At 47.7% G+C, this 19,512-nt stretch overlaps 1 protein-coding gene across 9 annotated transcripts in view; it reads right to left on the reverse strand.

Annotated features, from left to right (window-relative positions):
* DPY19L3 (dpy-19 like C-mannosyltransferase 3) overlaps positions 1-18,491 on the reverse strand; it is a 109,712-nt gene extending 91,221 nt beyond the window's left edge. The window contains exons 1-4 of one of the 9 annotated variants that reach the window (XR_003857695.1): positions 18,416-18,476; positions 18,012-18,311; positions 17,316-17,456; positions 10,968-11,092 (exon numbers count right to left, since the gene is read on the reverse strand). Coding sequence is in view for 8 of the 9 variants with exons in the window: in XM_029608422.1 (XP_029464282.1) it covers positions 10,968-11,092; positions 17,316-17,418 (228 nt within the window). In the remaining variant the exon portion in view is untranslated. Of the gene's footprint in view, positions 1-10,967; positions 11,093-16,494; positions 16,681-17,315; positions 17,457-17,839; positions 17,983-18,011; positions 18,317-18,336 lie in introns of those variants that run through there. The other 8 variants (XM_029608422.1, XM_029608425.1, XM_029608423.1 and 5 more) reach the window with 8 other exon arrangements.
* Between the last annotated feature and the right edge of the window lie 1,021 nt (positions 18,492-19,512).

Below are 19,512 nucleotides of genomic sequence, written 5' to 3' on the forward strand. Positions count from 1 at the left end.
CTCCAGAGGACAGATGACTGGGATCCAGCCACCAGAGCATGCTGGACCTCGCGTGTCCCGCTAGAGGAAGCGGTAGATGGAATTCCTCCGAGACCGGCTTCCAGCGGGATAGTAAGGATGACTGTAATGGTCGCAGATGAGCGAAAGCCCAGGGAACCAGCGCCAGCGTTGAAGCCATAGACCCTAGGACCGTAAGGTAGTCGCAGACCCGCGGTCGGCGGAGAGACAATAAGCGCCTTACTTGAGTTTGCACATCCGTTCGTGCGACAGGAACACCTTGCCCTGCTTAGTGTTGAAAACGGCTCCCAGATATTTCAAGGTCTGCGTGGGTGTCAGATGACTCTTATTTATTTATTTATTTATTTATTTAAGGTTTTTATATACCGGCAATCATGAGCACATATCTTGCTGGTTTACATGAAACGGGAGTGCATTAAATACATCAACTAGAACTGTGGTGATCGAAGGAGCAGTTACAAATAACAAGGGTAGCAGAACTTGGATAAGAAGGAAGAGATAGGAAAGAATAAACGGTTGAACGGTATACAAATAAATTAAATGCTATGTAAAAATGGCATGATTAATGGCTGAATATTTGAAGTCCTTGGTTTTGCTGAAGGGTGGTCAACTCTTGCTGAAGTTGACCACCCATCCTAGGGACTGCAGAAGATGTAGGACCCTGGCCACTGCCATCCGACACTGATCCTCGGACTTCGCCCGAATCAACCAATCGTCCAGGTAAGGATGGACCAGGAGACCTTCCCGGCGCAGCTGCGCCGCCACCACAACCATCACCTTCGTGAATGTACGGGAGCCGTCGCGAGCCCAAACGGGAGCGCTCGAAACTGGTAATGCCGTCCTAGAATGCAGAACCTGAGGAAGCGTTGGAACGACGGCTGAATGCCTATGTGAAGATACGCCTCCGTGAGATCCAGGGAGGCCAGGAACTCGCCGGGCCGTACCGCGGCGATGACTGAACGAATCGTCTCCATTTTGAAGTGAGGAACGCGAAGGCATCGGTTTACCCCTTTGAGATCCAGAATTGGTCTGGACGTGCCGTCTTTCTTTGGGACGATGAAGTAAATGGAGTAACGGCCCTTGCCGTGTTGGTTGACCGGGACGGGGGAAATAGCTCCCAAGCCTTCTAAGCGTCGGATGGTGTCTAGCACCGCCGCCTTCTTCTCGGGGGCCTTGCAGGGCGAGACAAGGAACTTGTCTGCTGGAGTGCGAGCAAAATCTAATGCATAGCCGTGTCTTATCACGTTGAGGACCCACTGGTCCGACGTTACACCGGCCCATCTCTCGTAAAATGACATCAACCGCGCCCCGACGTTGGGAACGGCGTGCTGAGGCTGCGGCGGGAGATGGGCCGACCACATTTCATTGCAAAGACTTGGCCCCTGCGCTCGCCGGGGCTCCCCCTTGTCTTCCGAAGCGCTTCCCCCGAAAGGACTGCTGCTGCCACTGCGGGGTACGGGAGGATGAAGACCTATACGATTGACCGGACGACCTTTGAGGACGCGACTTCCTGGGACCACGAAAGCGGGACCTGGCCGAAAACGAAGACCGCGACCTGGATCTATCCTCGGGCAGCCTGAAAGCCCTGTTTTCCCCCAGGGAAATCATTAAATCATATAATTCCTTGCCAAACAGTAATTTACCTTTGAATGGCAGCGCCCCGAGGTGAGCCTTGGAAGAGCCATCCGCCGCCCAGTTGCGTAGCCACAGGAGCCGGCACGCCGAGACAGCAGCCACCATGGACCTCGCCGAAGTGCGCAGCAGATCGTGTAACGCATCTGCGCCATATACTATTGCCGCTTCCAACCTATCCGCCTGCGCTGCCTCGTCTGCGGAAAGATCCGCATTGGCTTGAAGAACCTGAGCCCAGCGCAAGCTAGTCCGCATAGCGAAATTTGTGCAGATGGCGGCCCGTACTCCCAGCGCGGAAACCTCGAAAAGCTTCTTAAGCTGTACTTCCAGCTTCCTGTCCTGAAGGTCCCTGAGGGCTGTCGCTCCCGTGACCGAGATGGTGGATCTCTTTGTTACCGCGGAAACCGCTGAATCCACCTTGGGAAGTTTGAGAAGGTCCAGCGCATCCTCCGGGAGCGGGTAAAGCTTGTCCATGGCCTTGCTGACCTTCAAACCCAACTCCGGAGTGTCCCATTCCCGGAACAGGATGTCCGAAGAAAAATGAAACGGGAAAGCAACTGCCGGACCCGTGAGGCCTAACAGGACCGGATCCATGTTCGCTTCCTGACGAACCACCACCGGAGGGGCCTCTATTCCCAGCTCCTGGAGAATGGCCGGAATTAGAGGTGGCAGTTCCTCCCTGCGGAATAGCCGGACCACCTTGGGATCATCTCCCTCCACTGCCTGTGATCCTTTTCCTGCGCCGGACGGAGCGGATCCGTCCGCTCCCACCTCGTCGGCCCCCTTTAGGGGCTCCTCAGGGGAATCAGTGTCCGCCCCAGGGGAGGAATCGGAGTCCGCCTCCTGTGGGACGCCACGTGGAGGCCGCTTCCCCCGCGAAGCGCCCTGGGGCACCTCCGCGATCCCCGACGGCCTTTTGGACTTTTTCTGTGGTGGAGCCTTGCGGGTTTCACTCTGGCCGTGCTTGCTTTTTTTATATTTCAGGACTTTGCGCAGCAAAAGCGCAAAGTCCTCCGAAAACGAGCCCGAGTCTGAAGAATCTTCAGCGGGACTCCCCGGGGACCCCGGGTCCCCCGAGGGAAACCCCCCCCCCCGCAGCGATCCGTTGAGGAGAAAGCGCGGGAGGCAAGGCCGAAGGCCCTGCCGTTTCCCGCGCCATTTCGCGGCCCATGGCCAAAATGGCCGCCACTCCTGCGCTTAGCGGGAAGAGCTCTTGGGGCCTCTCTACCGCGCCCCCTCCGCGCGGCGGTGATCGCGCGGGTCGCAAACGAGCCCCCCCGAGGCGCCCCGGACGACCCCTCTCTGCCCGGGATGCAAGGCGCGCGCGCCGAGCCGCAGGCCCGGCAGACCGAGCCGCGAGGCATGCCGGCATAACGGCGCGAAAACGGGGAACAACGGCAGCAGAAAGAAAATAAAATTGAGCGAATGGCCCCCCCCACCCCGAGAGCGGCGACGCGAAGCAACAGAGAGCCGGCACAAAACAAAAAACCTTTTTTTTTTTTTTTACAAAACGCCTGTCGTTGTCCACGGTCCTGGAGCCCTAATCCAGCAGGGGTGAGTGAACCGGGCTCCCCGGTGTCACCCCTGACGCTGCTACTAGGAAAGCCGGGTCCTCGACCCTAGCAGCGGCCTCAACCAGGGGGGGTGGTCCCCTCAGAACCTCACAATCCCCCTGGGAGGCAGGGCGGACGGGTCGTAAGTGACAATTTAGAAAAATCAAAAATTCCCAATTAAGAACACCGTACCCTAAACTGGCCTAAATCAAGAAAAAAAAGAACCGACCCTGACGGAGTACCAGAACCAGGGCAGGCAGGAGCTGTGACCGCACCTGCACCATCTACTGGAGACAGAGTAAGACTGAGGGGCTGTGACTGACACAGGGTCATATGTGACGTAGTCCGACAGTTTTGCTCTGTCTCCATCTACTGGTGCGGAGTCACAACCCAGGTGTCCTGGACTGATCCTGGTACGTACAGGGAACCTCCGTTTCCCATAGAAAGCATATTCTTCCTGCATGCCAAATCTGGTGAATTTCTATTCTTTTTTTTTTTGGAGAGTTATTGTGCCTACAGATGGACGGAGAGTCATTGATCCCTTTTACAAATTATTTCCAATGTTCCGTATATTGGAAAGCATAAGGGCTTGCAGGCTGCAGAGCTGTCACCTATGCATATCCGAGTTTACCTGAATCCCAGCATGTACAGAAAAGTGAGCCAAGGAAATCAGAAGAGCTAATCACTATATCATGGGGTGGCCAACTCTGGTCCTCGAGAGCCACAAACAGGCCAGGTTTTCAGGAAATCCACAATGAATATGCATGAGAGAGATGTGCGTGCACTGCCTCTACTGCATGCAAATCTCTCTCATGCATATTCATTGTGGATATTCTGAAAACCAGGCCTGCTTGTGGCAGTCAAGGATTTGTGTTGGCCACCCCTGGACTATATAGTTTCTTCCTCCTTTGATTACAGATACCATAGTTGGAAGCAATGATTTTAAGAGCATCATATTAACAGCAGCTCTTGGTAAAAGTATAGTTTTGCTACAAAAGCAAGAGTTTAAATGAATGCATCATTTAAAAGCAGCAATAAGGTTTTACCAAAATATCTTGAGAACTAAATGGACCAAGACGAGACCCACACAGATTCATGGAACTTTATCCTGGAAAAAACGTGCCAAAATTTGAACAGCTATTTTAAGTGTGTGCAGCTGTACTACCTGACAGAAAACTGGAGTGAAAAAGCGTTCAATCAATTCCAACATTGTAACCTTTGCCCATTTCTGCAAAAAGTTAAGTTTGAACACGCCTCATTAAGCTGGTGCCATATTGTGTCACTTTCAGCTTGTTCAAATATTCATGTGAATCACAAGGAAGTCTTCGTAAAAAGGAAAATTGGTTCTTACCTGCTAATTTTCGTTCCTGTAGTACCACGGATCAGTCCAGACTCCTGGGCTCATACATCCCTGCCAGCAGGTGGAGACAGAGAAAAAAAACTTGCCTGACCCTCTACATAAACCTAGTGCCACCTTCAGTTCCTCAGTATAGATCTGTACCCAAGCAAAAAATTGCAACTCTCAATCCAATGAATCAATAGAAAAAAAAAAGTAAAACCTGAAACTTCTTGTCAACATGAAAAACTATAAATAGACTGCTATGAATCTGTACGCATAAGGCAAAACTACAGCTGAGCGAGCAACTTTCCACCTCCAGGAAAAACAGGTAGGTTCTGGACTGATCCGAGGTACTACAGGAACGAAAATTAGCAGGTAAGAACCAAATTTTCCTTTCTCTGTACGTACCCGGATCAGTCCAGATGCCTGGGATGTACCAAAGCTCCCTAAATGTGGTTACCCTGGGAGTCTCGCTCGCAGAACACTTTCGCCAGAAGAAAAAGATCCAGAAGCCCCCAAAGCCATATGATAGTGTCACGCAAAAGTATGTAAGGATTTCCAAGTTGCAGCTCTGCAAATCTCCTGAGGAGATACCAATATCACCTCCGCCCAGGAGGTTGCCTGAGACCGTGTAGAATGAGCACGTAAGACCTCCGGAACCTGTCGCCCAGCAGTAATGTAAGTGGAACCAATAGCTTCCTTCAACCAGCGCGCTATAGTAGCTTTGGAAGCCTTAGAACCTCGGCTTGCGCCTCTCCACAAGACAAAAAGATGATCGATCTCCTGAAATCATTAGTCATTTAAAGATAGAGCAAAAAAAGAGTTCGGCGAACATCTAATCTCTTGAGTTCTCTCGCAAAGGGAGCAGACGCCTCCCCCTCTGGAAAAGCGGGAAGCTCCACCATCTGGTTCACATGAAACGCGGAAACGACCTTCGGTAAAAAGGAAGGCACCGTCCTCAACGAGACCCTTAAGTCTGAAATGTGGAGGAGTGGAGCCCGACAGGACAAAGCTTGTAATTCCGAAATCCACCTAGTGGAACAAATCGCTCAGAAAAACCCACTTTGAGAGTCAAGTCCTTCCGCATCACTCTCCGCAAAGGCTCGAACGGCACTGAACAAAGATCCCATAGAGCTAGATTCAGGTTCCAGGATGGACACACTTTCCGAACTGGAGGTCTCAAATTCTTTCCTCTGAGAAACCTTATCACATCCAGATGAGCTGAAATAGCAGAATCACCAACTTTACCCTGCAGACAGCCTAAGGCTGCCACTTGAACTCTAAGGGAACTCTGAGATAGACCCTTAGCAAAACCTTCCTGCAGAAAAGACAAAATCTCATTGATGGAGGACCGAAGGGCGCGAACCTCATGAGCAATACACCAGGACTCGAAAACCCGCCAGACTAACATAAGCAAGATTAGTAGATTGCCTCTTGGCCTGCAACAAAGACTCCAGATAACCTTTACTCCTTAACCTCCGCCTTTCAAAAGCCAAGCCGCTAGACAATAGTGATCGACCTGGTCGCAAAAATATGGGACCCTGCCGAAGAAGGCCCTTGAGACGTCCCAAACGAATCAGACCGTCCACTGCCATGTTGATGAGATCCGCAAACCACGAACGCAGAGGCCACTCCGGCGCAACCAGAATCACTTCCCCGTGATGTCTCTCGATGAGACGCAACACCCTACCCACCAGAGGCCAAGGAGAGAACACGTAAAGCAGAACCCTCTGTGGCCAAGGGAGAACCAGCACGTCGATGCCTATCTCCTTCGACCGAAGAAGCGCACCGCTTTGGCATTCTGACGAGTCGCCATCAAATCTATGTGAGGAGACCCCCAACGTCTCTGGATGAGCTGCATTGCAGTCTCTGCCAACTCCAACTCTCCTGGGTCTAGGCGAGGGTGACTGAGAAAACCCGCTTGGATATTTTCGACGCTGGCTATGTGAGACGCCGCTATCTGCTCTAGATGGACCTCCGCCAAACACATCAAGAGTTGAGCCTCCTGATCTACCGCCTGACTCCTGGTACCGCCCTGCCGATTGATATACGTCACTGCCGTCGCATTGTCTGACAAGATCTGGACCGAGTGACCTTTCACTAGCGGCAACAGCTCCCTCAACGCAAGCCGCACTGCCCTGGGTCTCCAACTGGTTGATAGACCATGCAGACTCTTTCGTAGACCAAATGCCCTGGACGGAATGGCGCTGACAAATCGCCTCCGAGCCGGAAAGGCTGGCGTCGGTCATCACCACCACCCAATCCGGGACCTCGAGATCCATTCCGTGGAGAAGACTGACCGACTGAAGCCACCAAGATAGACTCTCTCTGGCCTCCCCCTCCAGGGACAGGGACAGGTAAAACTCCTCTGAGCTCGGCTTCCAACACACCAAAAGCGCCCTCTGCAATGGCCTCATATGGAGAAAAGCCCAGGGAACAAACTCCAAGGTTGAAGTCATGGACCCTAAGACCTGCAAATAATACCATATTCTGGGAATTTGTAATTGCAACAACTGAACTCTGTTCTGGAAAGATAGCACCCTTTCTTCAGACAGAAACACTTTACCTAACCGGGTGTCAAACTTCGCTCCCAGGTAGATTAGGGACTGTGTCGGGGTCAAATGACTCTTGGCCATGTTCACAACCTAGCCAAGAGAGTGGAGAACATTGCAAACCTTGTGAATCAACTGTAGACATAGATCTGCCGACTTTGCTCTGATCAGCCAGTTGTCTAGATAAGGATGCACCAGGAGACCTTCCTTCCGAAGTGCCGCCGCTACCACCACCATCACTTTGGTGAAAGTGCGTGGGGCTGTGGCCAGTCCGAAAGGAAGTGCCCTGAACTGAAAATGTTGTCCCAGGATCATGAAGCGAAGAAAACGCTGGGACTCCGAGCGAATCAGAATGTGCAGATAGGCTTCCGTAAGATCCAGAGAAGCCAGGAACTCCCCCTTGAGCACCGCAGCTATCACCGAACGCAAGGTTTCTATCCGGAAGCGGGGAACTTTGAGGGCGGTATTCACTCTCTTCAAATCGAGGATGGGCCGAAATGTGCCCTACTTCTTTGGAACCACAAAATAAATAGAGTAACGTCCCTTTCGGAGCTCCACTGCGGGCACTGGAATGACTGCCCCCAATTCCTGGAGGTGGCCTAAAGTCTCCTGTACCGCCTTTTGCTTGTGCCCCGGACCACAAAGTGAAATTAGAAATAGAATTTGCTCGGTCCATTCGAGATCTAATATGTAGCAGTCTCTTATTATACTGAGAACCCACTGATCCTGTGTGATGTTGGCCCACTCGTCATAAAACTGCGTCAAGCGACCTCCTATAATAGGAACGACGGAGTGGACCGGCCTCGCTTCATTGCGAGAACTTGCCACTGGCTGCAGATCTTCCTGCAGCACCCCGAAACGGCCTACGGGCCCCCCGAAAGGACAGCCTCCAATTATGCCCTCTAGGGGAAAACGACCTCTGAGGAGCAGAGGGAGCCTGCATCGGCCGAGATCTCCTGTTGGTACGGAGAAGCGAACAGATCTGAAAAAACCTCTTCGCCATAAGTCTGTCCTCCAGTAACCATAGTGGCTTATTCTCCCCAAGCGACTGAATCAGATGCTCAAGGTTGTCCCCAAACAACAGACGCCCCTTGAACAGCAAAGAGTCTAACTGCATCTTAGAGGAGACGTCCGCTGACCAATTACGCAACCACAACAACCGTCTGGATGCGACAGCCGAAGCCATAGCGCTGGAGGGCGTACACACCAAATCATAGAGGGCATCTGCCCCAAATGCAACTGACATTTCTATTCGCTCGACACTATCTGCTTGCTCCCCCGACTTCGGGAGCAGGTCCTGCAGCTGCTGCACCCAACGGAGACAAGTCCGCTGCATAAAGCTTGAGCAAATCGCCGCACGCAAACCCAGCGCAGAGACCTCAAAGATCTGTTTGAGGTGAACCTCCAATTTGCAGTCTTGCATATCTTTCAATGCCACGGGAATGGTGGTCCACTTAGTCACTGCGGACACTGCCGCATCGACCTTAGGGAGGTCAAAACACTCCAAGACCTCCTCTGGAAGGGGATAGAGCTTCCCCAAGGTCCTCCCCACCTTCAGTTAAGCATCAGGCATCCCCTACTCTGCATCCACTAACTTCTTAACCGCCTTATAGTATGGAAAGGAAGCCGGGGGACCTCTTACCCCATCCAGGATGGGATCCTCTTCCTCCAAATCCGGGTCACTTTGGGGCATTTTAACGCCCAACACCTGAAAGGCTAAGGGCAGCAACACCTCCAATTCCTCCCTTCAGAACAGGTGGACCCGAGACTAGGGACCCCTGGATCATCTTTCAGTAAAGTATCCCCAGGCGCTGGTGCCCCCTGACCTGCAAGTACCCCTGGGTCCGGGTCCTCGGGAGCATCATCGGAGTCACTCTGACAGACCGCCCTGGTGCCGGTGACTGAAATCTCTGAATGGAGGGCAATGATGGCCTGACATCATAATCACGCGGCACATCTTCAAACAGGGCACACGAAAGGTTTTGCCAGTTTTTCAGGATTCCATGACCCGTGTTGTCTCCCCCACCTGTTATTTTGTAAGCACTGTTCCATGTCTAACAGTGTTAACATGAGGGGTTTTCCGGGAACTTAAATCTCCTGCTGTTTTCAAGTCTGGCACAGTCCACGTGGGTGGAGCGCTTCTTCACACGGATGTAGTTATTCCAGGTTGTAATGAGGTGGGTACCTCACACAGCCTTGTGACCGTCTAGCGATGGGGAAAACGCAGCCTGCTAGAAACACAGACAGTGTTGTAAAAAGAATGCTAGAGGCAATGCTGCCTTAAGAGGGGGACAGAGGAGGCTTCTGGGAGCTGTAGTCCCAGAAATATTTACATAAAGCTAGTTAGGAGGAAGGAACTGATGGCAGAGGAACATGCCAGTAATTGGGGGTTACAAGTGAGGCAAACTACTTCGAGAATAGTGTCCGACTTTGAGGAAGAGACTGCCAAGGTAGCAGGGGGGTTCCCCGATGAGTAGCATCCAGTCAGACTGTGGTAAGCCAAGAGCTGTCACCCCAGATGGAGGCACATCTATGTAAGAAGACTGGAAAGCCTGCTATTGGGGGTAAGAACCATGACGGGGACAGCAAAAAGAGTTGTTTTGTTCACTGCATAGGGTTTATGCCAGCCTGTGTTTAAATACTAGATGTACTTGTCACCTGGTGCCGCAGGGGCATGGATCTGTGATGATATCAGTGGAGAAACAGGTGTTAAAGGAGAATAAAGCCACTGTTTGTTGCACGCAGTTAGCCGGACTGTCGTCTTTGGGTGATCCGGCAAGTGTCTGAAGTAGATCACTGGCACTAGCCCGTCACACAAATCATCTTTCAGAGCTCCTGGCACATATCCTGCAGCACAGAAAGGGTACTGCATGATGCCAAGATCAAAGGACAAGCTGCTTCACTTCTTGAAACCTTCCAATTTAATCTTATCCACTCTTAAGCCTTCTCTTTTCTAATCCTGTTTTGGTGCCAACATGTTAGTGCAAAGTGACAGGTTTCCAGCAGAGAAGGCAGGTTGAATGACGAGACGGAGAATCTACACTTCCAGATTTTTCTATGAATTTCTGCTGCCTTTTCATCGATTGCTAGCGCTGTACTTGATCGCATAGCAACGCTGAAGGAAAAAAAAAATCCTAGTCTAGCAGGACACTAACATAAAACAATTGGTTACATTCTGTGTGGGTAGGAGATTAAGATCTTATTGGTGCTGTGACGTCCTGGTAAAGCGCGAGTGAGGAACCAAGCTTATTGGAGTGAAGAATTTCTCAGATATAAAATGGGCATTGGGCGACAGAACACCCCCCCTAACAAATCTGGACACCCAGTGGATGCATAACTGGGACTGCGTATAGCAACCCCTCCTCCCAGCCCCAGACTCACGCAGTACAATTCACATCTCCTTTTGCATTCCCACCTTGTATCTTGCCTAGGCAAAGGCGGAATATCAAGTGGAAATAAAATAATACAGAAGGGCTGAAGTGGGATTTATTGTACAGAGGCGGGAAACAGAGTTAAGGTAGCTGAACATATCTCTTGTTTTGATCACTTATGTGCCTTAATGTAAACCGTCGTGACGGTACCCACTGAATGACGGTATAGAAAAATGTAAAAATAAATAAATTATGTTTCATTATTATTATTTTACACAATTTCTGCTAAATATCCAGTTAACAATAGGCTGAATAAGGGGTAAACTAAATACAAATAAAGAAGTGTACTGAAAGTCCCTGCTTTCCTCCATCATATACGTTTTGCTACAAGAGCTAGGGAGGACTATATGTGTGAGCCCAAAAGACCTAGAGAGTATATTACATCATCTGTGTTCCTAAAAATACTGCAACTCAGTAAATAAAAAGGGAAATGATCCTCTACCTCAATATTGGAGAACCACAGATCATTTTCATGTAGAGTAGCCACATAAAAGGAAGTGAGACCACCAAGGAACACAGCAATGGTCCCCCCGACTGTAAAGGACAGAGCCTTCCGAATCACTCTACCTGTGCAAAGAGACAAGAAGAGAAGACTCATCGTGGAATACCCCATGTCATCACTCAAATCTCATTTCCACTTGATGGATAAAGGACGGCCGAGGACCTAGAGGCAAACCAGGTGGTGTAAGATGACCAAGGATATCTACTGAACAAGTGGCTCTTAACCATGAAAAAAAAAAATTAAAAAAAAAAATAAAATAAAATATATATATATATATATATATATATATATATATTCCCCTATTTTGATAATTATCCTCACGGAGTTAAAAAAAAAAAAAAAGTTCAAAATGTCTTTAGATGTATGGAAATGATACCCATGGCCATATACCATAAAACTATAGTACCATACCCACACAGACAGCATCTGTGTGTGCCAGAGACACCTGTTCCCTTCCTAGCAATGGTCCTGAGAGAGCAGCAATGTATCTCTCTCTCTCTATATAGATAGATAGATAGATAGATAGATAGATAGATAGATAGATAGATATATGACGAAAGTCCTCAAAAGCAGGATGGCGGGGGGTCTCTGGTATTGCTGTATTCCTGTGATGAAATACTTCCTTACCTTACTCCTGAGCCCACCTTACTCCTGAGCCCACCTTACCTTACTCCTGAGCCCACCTTACCTTACTCCTGAGCCCACCACGTGCCAGCCTCGTACCTTAACCTTTCGTTCTAGAGCTGCTTTCCCTTGCTTTTTGTGTATAATTTATTCCTACAGACAGAGCTGGATAAAAATTCTGGGTGCCACGTTAGCTAAAGGTATCTGGTATCTGTCTTAGTGGGTGGGGTGGAAGGAAACAGCTGGGGGGCCCTGTAGTGGGGCTCAGTTACACGGCAGAATTGCTGCCACTGTTGCGGCCGGGCCAGAGGTTTTTTTTTGGGGGGTGGGGGGGGGATGACTGCTATGACCACAGCTAAGCCTGAGGGAGCTGGGCCTTTGCACGCAGAGGCTAGAGAGGGAGGGAAGGAATGAAGGTGGGGAGAGGTACAGGCTAAGAAGAAAGGGGACAGATCAGCAAGAGGAAGAGAAGGCTAAAAGAAGAAGCGGGAAAAAAACTGGGGAAGAGGGTGAGCAAGGAGTCAAAAAAATATAAAAAAGCAGAATAAGCAGCAACAAAAAAAAAGAGGAAAAGAAACACAAAAAGTAGACCAAAAAAGCAAAACCAAAGTCAAGGGGGAAAAGAAATTTCCCTGGCTCCTAAAAATTTGCAGATGGCTCCCAAGCTTTTTTTTTTTTTTTTTATTACTACTCTTACCCTCTCCCCCCCCCCCCTTTTGAAACAAACCACTCACACCTTCGGAAAATCCTACCCGACATCACACCCAGGAACACTGTTTTACTACGCAAGACAGTAAAACCGCTCACAGAGTCGCATGATTGGAATACGGCCTTGCCGGGCTACAACTTATTAGAGGACAGAAAAGGGGGAGGAGTGACTCTTTATGTCAAAAACAATATCCAAGCAACTGAAATGCAAGGGATGTGGGGTAAGGAAGAAGCATTATGTGCTGTCTTAAAAAAAAAAAAAAGAAAAAAGAGAATAGTGCTTTCATTTACATTGGTGTGGTCTACAGGGCTCTGACTCAGACGGAAAAGCTGGAACGAGATCTGGTTAAAGACATCCAAAAGGTTGGAAAGAAGGAAGACATTGCTCGTTGGAGATTTTAATTTATCAGAATTGGACTGGAATATCCCTTCTGCGGAATCTACTAGAAGTAGAGAGATAGTGGATGCCCTTCAAAGGGCTCTGCTCAAACAAATGGTAATGGAACCCACGAGGGAGGGTGTGATACCCAACCTAATGCTCACTAATGGGGATAAATGTCTCTAATGTCCAGACAGGTACCCATCTGAGAACCAGTGATCATCAGACAGTACGGTTTGATATCGCAAATAAGATACTGAGAAGTCATATGAAGACCCGAGTTTTGAATTTCAAAAATATGGATTTGGTCAAAATGGGAATGTTCCTGGAAGAAAATAGCCACTGCTATTACTAGCAACGGTAACATGGGATAGACTTAGTGTTTGGGTACTTGCCAGGTTCTTTTTTTTTTTTTTTAATTTTATTTTTATTGACTTATACAATTAACATCAAAACAATGTTCTCAGAAAAAAAAACCAGAGAAAAGAAACAGTATTTAACAATGCAATCCATGTTACATTCATATTTAGATTGAAAATTATATTTCTCTAGATATCATAAGATGGGAGGGAGTCAAGATTAAGAAAAGGCAGAAATATAAAGGAAATACCAACACTTATTACTTATAAGCATAATTCCCGCTGCCATCTTTTGACCGTCTATCCCCCCCCCCCCCCTGAAGAAACATGCTAGGAGTGCGAGTTAAGATACTCTCGGAGCTGTATTGGATCTACAAATATATATTTAGCATTTTGGAAGACAATAATACATTTACATGGGAAGCGTAGATTACATTTTGCTCCCCTAGTCACTACTTCATTCCTCATACCCAGAAATGTTTTCCTTCTCTCCTGGGTCGTTTTCACAATATCTGGAAAGACACGAACTGTCTGACCATAAAATTGTAACTCGGAATTTCTAAAGAAAAGTCTCAATACAGAGTCTCTTTCCTATATAAATGTGAAAGTCACTAAGGGAGTTGCCCTGGTATCAATAGTTGTTTCAAAGGAATTTTCCAACATCTCAGTTAAATTTAAGGGTGTAGCCAGTTCTAATCCTTGTGCCTCAGCTTCCTTATTATTTTTTAAAGATGGAATATAATAGATCTTAGATATTGCCGGAATAGCGTTCTCAGGAAATTTCAAGATGTTGTTAATTAGGTCACTTTTAAACAAGTCTTTAGGTGGTATCATCCGAGATTTAGGGAAATTTAGAAACCTTAAATTAGGCCTCCTCATTCCATTTTCCATTGCCTCCAGTTTGTTTGAATGTAGGAGTTTCTGACTTGATTAAGTTTACCTGGACTTCTTTGATATTTTTTTATTTCTGATTCCACTTCTTTCATAGATGTCTCCATCAAAGGCATTTTGTTATCAAGACTCTGAATTTTCCCAATATTTTCTTTTAACATTGTTGTTATCGTTTTAATAGATTTGTCCATACCCAATAAAAGTTTCCAAATCTCTTCCAATGTTATTTTTTCCGGTATATTCATTTTATACAGTTCACTGGCATCAACAACTTTTACTCCTACCTCCCAGGGAGTCTCTCCCGCCGTCATCTGGGTTTCTTCCACTCAAATCCTCGTCTCTATGGCCCATGGAGCCCTGCAACAGGCTCTCCGAATTGCTCAGCACTCCACTGGCAATTCTCGAGGCTGGTGAAATAACTAGGTTAGATGTTCGTCCTACAACTTCCTCCATTCTTGTGGGGGCTCCATACGGCGGGCTTGGTGTCCTAGGCGCACCGGGGCTGAGGGATGTTTCTTCGGCCAGGGCTATCAGCGTCTGCCCCCCGTCGACTAAGCCAGCGGCCCCTCCCTCCAGTCTCGCAGCAGCGGGTCTCGCAAACGCCTCATGTATCCGTGGCTGTCTCCCATCGGGTGCAGAGGTAATAATCTCACGAACTCGAGCTTTTCTTTTTGTATGGGGCATCTTTATAATAAAGGATTCCAAACGATCATGGCTCTAGCAGCCAAAAGAAATAAGAAAATCTTGATGCAAAGTTTAACCACGGAACAGAGTTGTTTGCGTGTACTTATGCATCCGCCATCTTGACTCCACTTGCCAGGTTCTTATGGCCTGGATGGCCAGTTGGAAACAGGATGCTGGGCTTGATGGACCCTAAGTCTAACCTAGTATGGCATATTCTTATGTTCTTAACAGCGCTCAAGAAGTAAAAAGGAACACAGGAAAGGACCCTAATTGTATGCAATCCTACACCATTGCATCCTAAAGCGTAACTAGGAACTGAACAAATTTAAGATGAAGGCAGCAGTCCAGCAGCAAGAGGGGGGCTTCCCAGTCTTTTGCATCGAGTGCCACATGTATGATTTTTTACCCGCCGGTGAGAAGTTGTACATGTGCATGCGATGCAAAGAGCTCCTGTCTCTCAGAACGAGTCCGATCTCTAGAGGCTAGAGTGGCAGACCTGGAGGAGCTGAGGCAGACAGAGAGGTATATAGATGAGATCTTCAGGGACATAGTAGCCAAGTCCAAATCCAGTCTGTCATCCCTGGTGCTGCCTTGGAGGAGGAAGGTCTCATGATTGGAGGGCATCAACCTGGTGTAGCAGGAAAGGATCCTGTAGCAAGGACCTGCTCTCCAGGTGGTGCACTGTCCTCTCACATAGAGGATTTCTCAGGGCTTCTGCCAAGGAGGGAAGGGTTAGGTTGACTGTCATAGTAGGTGATACGACTATTAGGAATGTAGACAGCCGGATGGCTGATGGGCGTGAGGACTGTCTGGTAACATGCCTACCTGGTGTGAAAGTGGTGGAGCTCACGCATCACCTAGATAGGATTTTAGACAGTGCTGGGGAGGAGCTGGCTGTCGTGGTACATGTGGATACAAACGACATATGAAAATGTGGGAGGGAGGTTCTGAAAGCTAAATTTAGGCTCTTAGGTAGAAAGCTGAAATCCAGAACTTCCAGGGTAGCATTCTCTGAAATGCTCCCTGTTCCACACGCAGGTCCCCAGAGGCAGGCAGAGCTCTGGAGTCTCAATGCATGGATGAGACGATGGTGCAGGGAAGAGGGATTCAGTTTTGTAAGGAAGGGGAGAGTCTTTTCCGAAGGGATGGGCTCCACCTTAACCAGGGTGGAACCAGGCAGCTGACGCTAACCTTTAAAAAGGAGATTGTTCTAGTTTAAAAGCTGCTCTAAGGGGAAAGCCGACAGTCGCTCATCAGTACATGGCTTGGAGGGAGGTATCTTCAAAGGATACTAAAGATGCATTAGAATTAGGGCATCCCAACAGTGAGGTTCCAATAATAAGAAAAGTAGTCCAAGTGCCTATAATTAAAAACTCACATCGCAAAAAAGATATAGCTGAACTGGAAAAGGTACAGAGAAAGGTGAACAATTTGATAAAGGGGATGGAACTGATCCCCTATAAGGAAAGGGGAAAGAAGTTAGGACTGTTCAGCTTGGAGAAGAGACAGCAGAGAGGGAGGATATGATAGAGTTTATAAAATCATAAGTGGAATTGAATGGGTAAATGTGAATATGTTATTTACTCTTTCTAAAAATACAAAGACTAGGAGACACTCTATGAAGTTAGTAAGTAGCACATTTAGAACAAATCCGAGAAAGTTCTTTTCTCATTCAACACAAGTTAAGCTCTGGAATTCATTGCCAGAGGATATGGTAAAGGCAGTTAGCGTAGTTGGGTTTAAAAAAGGTTTGACAAGTTCCTGAAAGAGAAGTCCATAAACTGTTATTAACCAGGTAGACTTGAGGAAAGCCACAACTTACCCCTGGCCATTAGCAGCATGGGATCTATCTGCTGTAGGGATCATGCCAGGTAACTGACAACATTGGCCACTGCTGGAAACATGATATTGGCCTGACCCATTATGGCAACTCTTATGTTATGTTCTTATGTTCTAGATATCAGCTTGTATGGAGCATGTATTTCTCAAGAAACTATTAAATGAATTCCTAAGAAAGGAATACAGGATTATAGGTGTGAAAACTCCATATCCATAATTGTAAAAACAGGATTACTCTGTACAACAAATGGTTCCCCAGCTCCAGTTTATGATAATGCTACAATTCACACAAAATAATCTAAAATAAATACAATATGAAAGAATAAATTTGTTAGAGAACAAATGTACAAACAGGCTATGAATTTAAAAAGTCTCCAGTGTATGATAACTTTGCAGCTCTTTCCCCTGTAAGTCATTATATTTTACCATGTATAATGATAATCATTCTTTTAGCTTAGGAAACAACATATAAACTTCCACATTTAATTTGTTTAATATGTAGAAAAAAAAATAAAAGTTACTTTTATTTTACAGTCAGGATTTACTGCTTTGATTTCTTGCTCTGTAAATGACAGCAAAATTACAGTTTATAATTACACTTGCAGCTGGAATGAGAGACAACTAAACGCTGTACCAACCACAGCGGGTTTGATGACAAACATTCCAGCCATACCTTTGGCAACTATAAAATGATGACTTATGCTTCGATATTTATGTTTTAATGTGTTCTTAGAGGAAAATAGTATAGTTATTAAAGATTAGCAAACCTATCCCCAGCAATGCAGCTCTCTTAATGGTACCCACCTGACAAAACCTTGGTGCCGGGCTTTCCATGTTCCTCAGGTGGCAGATGATCATGACTAGCATCCCAGCCTTTGATCCCCTTTCTTTGTCTTAAAGTAGCCATCCTGTAAACTGTCACCCCTTACTCTTCAAATATAATTCCTGCATATTTAAAAAAAAAAAAAAAAGGCAAGATAAATATCAAAATCTTTGTTGAAAACTTCTTCCCCTATAAAAACTGGTAAACTGTTATCGCAACTGTATACAAACGTAACTTCAAGCTTATACACAGCAGTATGCTGTGGGGGCGTGCGCCTTCATAGTCATCCACATGAGGGATTTATTGCTGCAGTTTCAGTGCAAAATACCCAGCAAGTAGGACAGCGTAGGAAGGAAGAATGGGAAAAACATTTGCCATGCCTTTTTTTTTTTTTTTAAAGACATGAGGAAATCGGAACCTTCCTCATCTCATAAATTACCGAAGTGGGGGGCCTAAAAACTGGAATTCATCGTAGCTTTTTTTTGGAAGCAGAATACATACGTACACGCACAATAAAAGAAAATCAAGATGCATAGCAGCATTCATGCTGCTGGCCAGCCTGGTCCCTTTGTAATGTGCAGATGGATTATGATTCACACCGAGATGCCGTCTCCTAGACAGCAGCGAAAACTTGCACATTTCCTAACTCTCGTGGGCGGCTTTTTCCCTTTCCTTACCCGGGTGGGGGAGGCAGGAGGATGCCCTAGGTCTTTCTTTCTTGCTTTACTGTGCAAGGGCCGCCGCCACCAACTTGCCTGCACCACGGCCGAGCCTGCAAAAAAAAAAAAAAAAACCGATCGCGGCCCGCAGCTCCTCCCCAGCAGCAGCCGGTGCCGCCACTCCGCCCCTCTCCTCCCAGTCAGCTCAACTACCGCCGCCGCTCCTCTTCCTCTCTTCCTTTCCTATCCAGCCTGAGCCGTCGCCCATCAGTGTTACTAGGCGTGCATTTGGTTACAAGATTACTGGACGTGCGATCACTAAGTGCAAAACAAAAAAAAACACCTCATCAGATCAGTTTTCTCCCTCGGTCACTCTAACATTGGGCAGAAGAGGCGAGAGCGCTGAGACAGGAAAACTTTACCTTCAACCTACCCTGCCTGCCAGCTCCCGGTTACAGGCAGCCAGTCAGCAGGCCCCGAATCCATCCTCCACCCTGCCTACTGTGGGAGTGGGCGGGGAGGCGGGGAGGCGCGGAGGCGGAGCTTGCTCTGCAGCCAATCAGCTAGGTACTCCCGGGGGGGGGGGGGATGGGCAGAGCAGAGCTTGCAACTTTGAATGCAATCTCTGCTTTCTGCCAGGATTTAGTTGGGGAGGGCTACCTACCTGCTGGCCTGCTTTGCTGTTAGCCTTGCTCTTTGACGTTGCTGCTCCTGTGGAGGTGACTGAGGCACATCTTGCGCTTGTGTTTTCTCTGGAGATGCCAAGGGTCAGTGAAGCCTTGCGTTTTCTGCTAAATAATTTTTGAGTATTGGCACGCTCTGCTGCAACTGTCATTCTTTGATGGTGCCATTATTTACGGGAGACTGTCAGAGGCATTGGTGCCAGCTCTCTAGGTGACATGGGTTCTTGAGCACCTCCACCAGGGATGGATTTAGGATTTTGCCACTCCCTTCCCCGCTCAAAGGCAGCAAATCTTAACAAGCCTACTGCCCCTAAAGGTTTGCCAGCCCAGACATAATGGATGCCTAACAAATTGAGAGCTGCCCCCCCCCACACACACACTGTTGAACAAACTTCTCCATCTTGGCTATGGAAGGGTAATTTGTGTTGAGTTTACCTCTCCCAGTCATTTTGAAAAGTTGAGAAGGTTATGTGGAGGTCATATAGGATGTTCCTGGGAGAAGTCCCCAAATGCTATCCTCAAGTCTATTTGTATGCATTTCCTCCATTGTATGCAATACAATGTATATTCACTATGGAAATCACAGAGGCCTGATTGTGTTGCAGCTCTCAAGGACCTACTTTCGGGACCCTGCTAGAATATAAGAGTCAGTAACAGTACTAGCAGTTATCACAGGGGAAGACATGTTACAGTCAGAGGCGGATTGCAGGAAAATATCGGCCCCGGGGGATTTTTTTCAAAACCAGCCCATGGGGTAACTGACACACTTATGCACTTTACCTGCAGCACATGTGTCAACAGCTCCCCAAAGTTCGCCAAGTTAACTCTGGAACCTG

Source organism: Rhinatrema bivittatum, chromosome 7, assembly GCF_901001135.1.
Source record: "Rhinatrema bivittatum chromosome 7, aRhiBiv1.1, whole genome shotgun sequence".
Lineage (NCBI taxonomy): Eukaryota > Metazoa > Chordata > Amphibia > Gymnophiona > Rhinatrematidae > Rhinatrema > Rhinatrema bivittatum.